General features: G+C 40.2%; 1 protein-coding gene across 1 annotated transcript; it reads right to left on the reverse strand.

Annotated features, from left to right (window-relative positions):
* Positions 1-298: 298 nt before the first annotated feature.
* On the reverse strand, positions 299-5,471 carry LOC105052035 (calcium-dependent protein kinase 20). Its single transcript, XM_010932726.4, has 8 exons — positions 4,513-5,471; positions 3,288-3,411; positions 2,897-3,040; positions 2,510-2,662; positions 1,968-2,083; positions 1,605-1,772; positions 761-991; positions 299-613 (listed from the first exon to the last, which is right to left on the reverse strand). The coding sequence occupies exons 1-8, from the start codon at positions 5,017-5,019 to the stop codon at positions 458-460; spliced, it is 1,599 nt and encodes a 532-aa protein (XP_010931028.1). The 5' UTR covers positions 5,020-5,471; the 3' UTR covers positions 299-457.
* Between the last annotated feature and the right edge of the window lie 557 nt (positions 5,472-6,028).

Consider the following 6,028-nt stretch of genomic DNA (forward strand, 5'->3'; position numbering starts at 1 on the left):
AACCCATAACCAACCACTGTTCCATTTTCCAATTTGAAATGACACCCAAATTTAATCTGATATGTAGATTTGAAAAAGAGAAGGGTAACGGCAAAGACGCTGAGATCTGGAATGTGCGCGGAGGATAATATATTGAAACAATTTCAAGGCATGAGTAACAGCATCATGTCCGCAACAGTAACACTGAACCCATCTGTCACCGGTGTGTTAAAATGCTGACACAAAAATATTTACATTCATAGGCGCCTCTAACCTCCCTTTTTGCCCATACTTCTGGTGAAACACAAACCTACAACCATCCCCTGCTGACTTGAAACCATGAAACAAGAACATGCTAAGACTTAATGGCCTAAATTGAGAGGGGGAACAAAAATAACTCTGGAAGGAAGGAATATTGCAAGACCAATAAAAACCGACTTTGCACTTTGGAATCCAAGAGTACAAACTTCCTGTGCGTTCATCTACCCTCGCTTGCTAGCTGTAAACATCCATCCTTCATCAGCTTTAAGCTGAGGCTATTGAACCGCTCCCGTGAATACTGCCTCGATGCCTTTCTCCAATCTGTGCCTGCCTTCATCATTGTTGCAAATTCCTCGTAACTTATCCTACCATCCTGAGACCAAAAGGCCAACACCCCATGAGTTTACAGATATTTTCTTACATTTACTTGTCTTTTTAATGTTTTTAAGTAAGACATGATAGTAGAAGGAAAGGAGATGAAATGGTATACAGATATAATTTAACATTAACATAAACTGACCTTGTCAGTATCTACATCATGGATGATGGCATTAATGACTTCCTCATGATTTGGACCCAAATCATCAGCTAAGGCATTCTTCAGTTCTTCAATTTCTATGTATCCACTATTGTTTTGATCAAAGTAGGCAAAGGCTTTGCGCAGATGCTCATCGTTTCCTATCTTCTTCAAGTGAATTGATACAGCAACAAATTCTCCATAGTCCAGGCTACCGTCTCCATCAACATCAGCCTGTCATTAGCATGGCGTATCAGCTTCAAAGGTATACCCTTAAACTAAAAGTAATTGTCAGCTTTAAATTTATAAACAAATGTGTGCAGGTGCTGATGCAAATTAAGTGGATTCTTGCACCATATAAAGAAGTTTGTTCCAACCATAATCAAAATATAAATACAATAGAGGCTGGCAAACTAGATCGATTAATTCTCGGCTCTGTTCAAGAAATAAGTCTTGAAAGATACATACTGCAGTTGTGCAGGATACTGTGTTGTACAAAAGCAAGGATGCTGTATACAAGCATGTTACTGTAATGGTGGATTCACACTGTAGACCATGCCAGACTAGTGAAAAAACCAACCACATACCGTCATTGCCTTGCTCAAAGAAGAACATATATTCATAGAACATTCTAGCTTCTCTGTAATTTTGGTTAAAAGAATTTTTCTTAGCTTTTCAAACTGCACTTGGGAACACAAGTTAAAAGGCTAAACCACCTTAGTTAGGTAAGCCAATTGATGTTAAGTTCCAGAGAAGAAAAGGCCCATATAAAACTTGATTTCAAACTTAACATGGCCTTAATTTCTTATAAAGGAAAACTATAAATGTTGTAAGGTCAAATGCTTACAGCTTCCATTAATATCTGAACATCTGCATCCGCAATCTGGTGCCCAAGCCTATGCAAACCATTTTTCAACTCTTCCAGTGAGATCTTCCCATTGCTATTTATGTCCATCTTCTCAAACATATCCTTTATGTCTGCTACTTCCTCCACAGATAAATGTTCAGCCACCACCTGCAATGGTTCAATTCCTAAAATCTCAGTGGCTTGTGGGGTCAAATCAACGTGAGAATAAAGAAATTAAAACAGCAAGACCACGGCTTGCATGGCATGGAATTTCTTAAAGATGCATAGAATCCAAAACCAAAGTATTATTCCTCTAAAGGTATCAACAGAGACAAAATCCACAGATACACAATGTGGTCTTACCCTTAAAGCTCTCTTTTTAAATTTGTTCATTACAGAGAATTGTTGGAGTCTTGCACGAACAGTTTCACCTAGAGAAACATTTGGCGCCTTTTTAGCATTCTGCAACCAAGGATGTTCTGCAATGGAAAATGTAAGAGATATATCTCAGAAATGCCCAATTATACGTTCTGAAATCTAGCTTGGCAAGGGAACTTATATATACTCTAAATTAAAATGACATCGAAAAGGACAACTGTAGTAGCATTGGCACTAGTATGAAAAAGATGAAAAAATACACCAAACCAATATCTAGTAATATGAGGGTCAAACATCTCTAAACTGAATCCAGCACTATTAGCCAATAATTCATGAGACTGTACAATAATTTATATAAACTTTTCCATATTCTTAGTACTTTTGGTAAACATACTGCATTTTGGTTCTTATAAAGATAATTTTGTAAATTATAGCAAATATGATATGCAACAAGATGTTAATTGAATAGAAGATACAAGAGTACGTCAGTCATCAGACATAAAAAGCAGGCAGGAGCTGAACATTACCCAGCACTTGTTGAGCTGTTAACCGCCGCTTGGGATCTGGATCCAGCATCCGCCTTACAAGATCTTTGGCATTATCAGAAACTTTAGGCCATGGGTCTCTTTTAAAGTCTATGACAGAACGGATAATGGCCTGAGCAACACCTTGTTCAGTTTCTGCATCAAGGCGATAAATCACACATAATTAGAGTACATGCCTGCAGCCTAATTGTGTACGCATAAACATAAGCCTTACATCAGTATTATATTATTTGTTTCTAAAAGAAGAGAATATGAGCTATCAAAAGAATTTCAATACAAATAAACCCAGAAAGAGACACCATCAACTTCTCTTTCATACCACAAAACTCATCTAATAAAATTTTTTATTCTTCCAGAGAAGAAAATTACCTGCCCAAAATGGTGGGACACCACAAAGAAGAATGTATAGGATAACCCCAGCACTCCACACATCTACTTCTGGGCCATAATTTCGCTTTAGAACCTCTGGGGCCATGTAATAAGGACTCCCCACAATCTCATTGAAGCGCTCACCTATGCAGGAAAGAGAAATTCAGCAACAGTGTGAGCAAATGAGAGAGTGAATAAACATTAAGATGCCTTCTGATCATTCAATCTATACATGTAATTAACTAGCAAACGAAATGAAATAGACTTTTGTCTAGTGAACCATATGCATCTATAGTTTAGTATTTAAAGAATTATAATAAAGAAAATAGTGGAAAAAAAAATACAGCTTAGCACCAACACATTGTTCACAGCAACAAAGTGAGCAACATACCAGGTTTGAAAAATACAGACAAACCAAAGTCGATTGCCTTCAGTGGGGATATTTCCTTTTTGTTAGCAAACAAGAAATTCTCAGGTTTGAGGTCACGGTGCATCACTCCATGCTTGTGGCACATCTGTTATTGAACCAAACAAGTCAAACCTATGTCACCATATTATTTCGATCAAATCAAAAGAATGAATGAGCACTTCCAATCCAACCTGAGGCACCAGGACCAGGCATTTAACATGAGCAGAACAGAATCATGATTAATGAAAACAATTTGGAGGATTTTCCCGGGACCAAGTTATAGACCGAACTATCACTCACACAACCATCAATTACAAGACATCACAAAGTGATGCATGGAGGTAGTAGCGCTGTGCAATATTATATGGGGAAAGGGGTAAAAAGAAGCAGCATTAGGAAGGTTGCAGCACACATAAAAGTTGGAAAGGTAGGTTTAATATTAGAGCAAAAGTCACATCGTCGAGAGACTATGGGCATAATATCTAGGATTGCAAGGAACCCGCTTTCAAGGAAAAAGACCTGGCAAATAGTAAACATAAGGATATGAGGTTCCAAGTCTGACAATCACGGCCATGAATAAAAAACAAAAACAACCTTTACAAGCAAAGGAAGAATCTAGGAAAGAATATCAAAAGACTCACATTTGCAAAGTCATGCTTTCCAAAGTTGTCGCCAAAACTAACCATCACAAAAAAGCTTCTAGGAAGAATATTTGAATATTCCAGAAAGTGTAAGCACACAAAGTAGAGCCCATATCTAGAAAAAATTGGTTGGAAACAATATATTATGATTTCGCAAAATATTGGTCGCCAACAAAATATTTTGATTTCACAAACTGCAGCAAAAGATTAGATAAAGTAATCAAGACAGATTCTACGAAGAATCGGTGCCCAAAAAGAAAGAATTCAGTCGTCAGCGAAAAATGAATACTTCCCCAATGTCTTCACACCATACTAAGAAAGTTACAAAACTGAATAGCAGCAAAACAAGATTGCCCATAAATTCAAGATCACAATCGCCCAGCGGGTTAAAACAGAGGGTTATTAGAATCTAAAAGAGAAGAGCACCCAGACTTTCACCAAATCAACAATAAGAGATAACAAAGAGAATCCAATTCAAGGCAGAACCACGAAAAGCATTACTGAAAACCCAAAGCAATTCCAACCATACAGAGATTACAGAAGTATATTCAGGGGAAAGATCTCACCTGCACGACCTCGACGATGGTCCGGGTGACCACCGCGGCTGCCCGTTCAGTATAGTGCCCCCTCGCAACGATCCGGTCGAACAGCTCTCCTCCTTCGCACAATTCCATCACCAGGTGGACGGCGTTGTCATCCTCGTAGGTATCCTTGAGGGTCACAATATTGGGATGCCTCGGCAAATGCCTCATGATCTCCACCTCCCGCCGCACGTCATCGATGTCGACGGCGGTCCTCAGCTTCTTCTTGGAGATGGACTTGCACGCCAAGACCTCCCCTGTCTCCTTATCGGTGCAGAGATAGGTGATGCCGAACTCCCCCCTGCCGAGCTCCCGGCCGAGCTCGTACCGGCTTTCGATGTCCCGGCCGGTGGGGTCCTTGAGGACAACGAGCTTGACACCGTGGTGGGTACCCCGGTTGTAATCTAGAGAGAAGGGATTCGGCTTCTTCTCCTTCTTCCTCCTCCTCCTCTTCTCCGAGGGATCACCAGGCACGGCACAGCAATTCCCCATTAAAATTTCGAAGAACAAGCAACCAGGATCCGATCTTTTCTAGGCTTTCCGACTCCCGGAACCCAAACAACTCATAGACTGGGCATCTCGGCAAGAAAACAGACGGATCCAACAAGAAAGTCCCCGCAAGATCAGATCTTCCCAACAAATCCGATCAACCAAAGGCCCCGAACAACGAAGAACCGATTCCGTTGCGGACCTCGAGAGGCCTTCAGATGAGCGCAGGATCGCGTGAAGAGCCAAGAATGGAAATAATAAAAATTTATTTCCAAATCGAAAAATATTTGAAAAACGTATCGTGAAAGAGAACAAATTGGACGCCAGAAACGGCACCTTTTCGAAAAATGGGAAGAAAAGGAACGATTTTTAAAGGCTGCCAAAAGGCGTGGGAAAGGTCCGAGCTTTAGACCGTTTAAGGGCTTGGAGAAGAGAGAAAAGAGAGGGGTCTTAATGATGACGGGGAGGCGACAAGGACGCGAAGGATGGGAACAAAAAATTTAGGAGCATGAGGAGGATGGGATTGAATCCGCCATGGATGGGGGGAAGAGAGAGAGGGGTCAAAGCTCGGTCCAAAGACTGTTCCTCTTTAACCCTCTCCCTCTCTCTCTCTCAGAATTTCTTACAAACAATACAAGGGGAAGAAAGACACGGGGAAGAAGATTATTTAATGAGATAAACCTTTTTTTTTTTTGGTAAACGATAGACTCTTTTCTTCCTAAAAAAATTCTTGGTTTCTTTGGTCGTAAAAGAGAACGAGCTTCCGATCTTCTTGCAACGAATGCAAAACGGAGGTCTTGTGGAGATGGTGTAAAACTAACGGTTTGTTATAACGACTTGTGGAGTTGTGGGTTGTTGCACAGAAATTTGCTGTTGTCACAATGTAATAAGCTGTCGAGTTAGTTATGTTTTAATTCCGCATTCCACATCATAAAACCTAATAATGATACAAGGGGGGCTTGCTGTCGTTTATGCTGTTGTGCTTTTGTTTCGTGCAAAATTAGTGAGCAGA

Source organism: Elaeis guineensis, chromosome 13 (assembly GCF_000442705.2).
Source record: "Elaeis guineensis isolate ETL-2024a chromosome 13, EG11, whole genome shotgun sequence".
NCBI lineage: Eukaryota > Viridiplantae > Streptophyta > Magnoliopsida > Arecales > Arecaceae > Elaeis > Elaeis guineensis.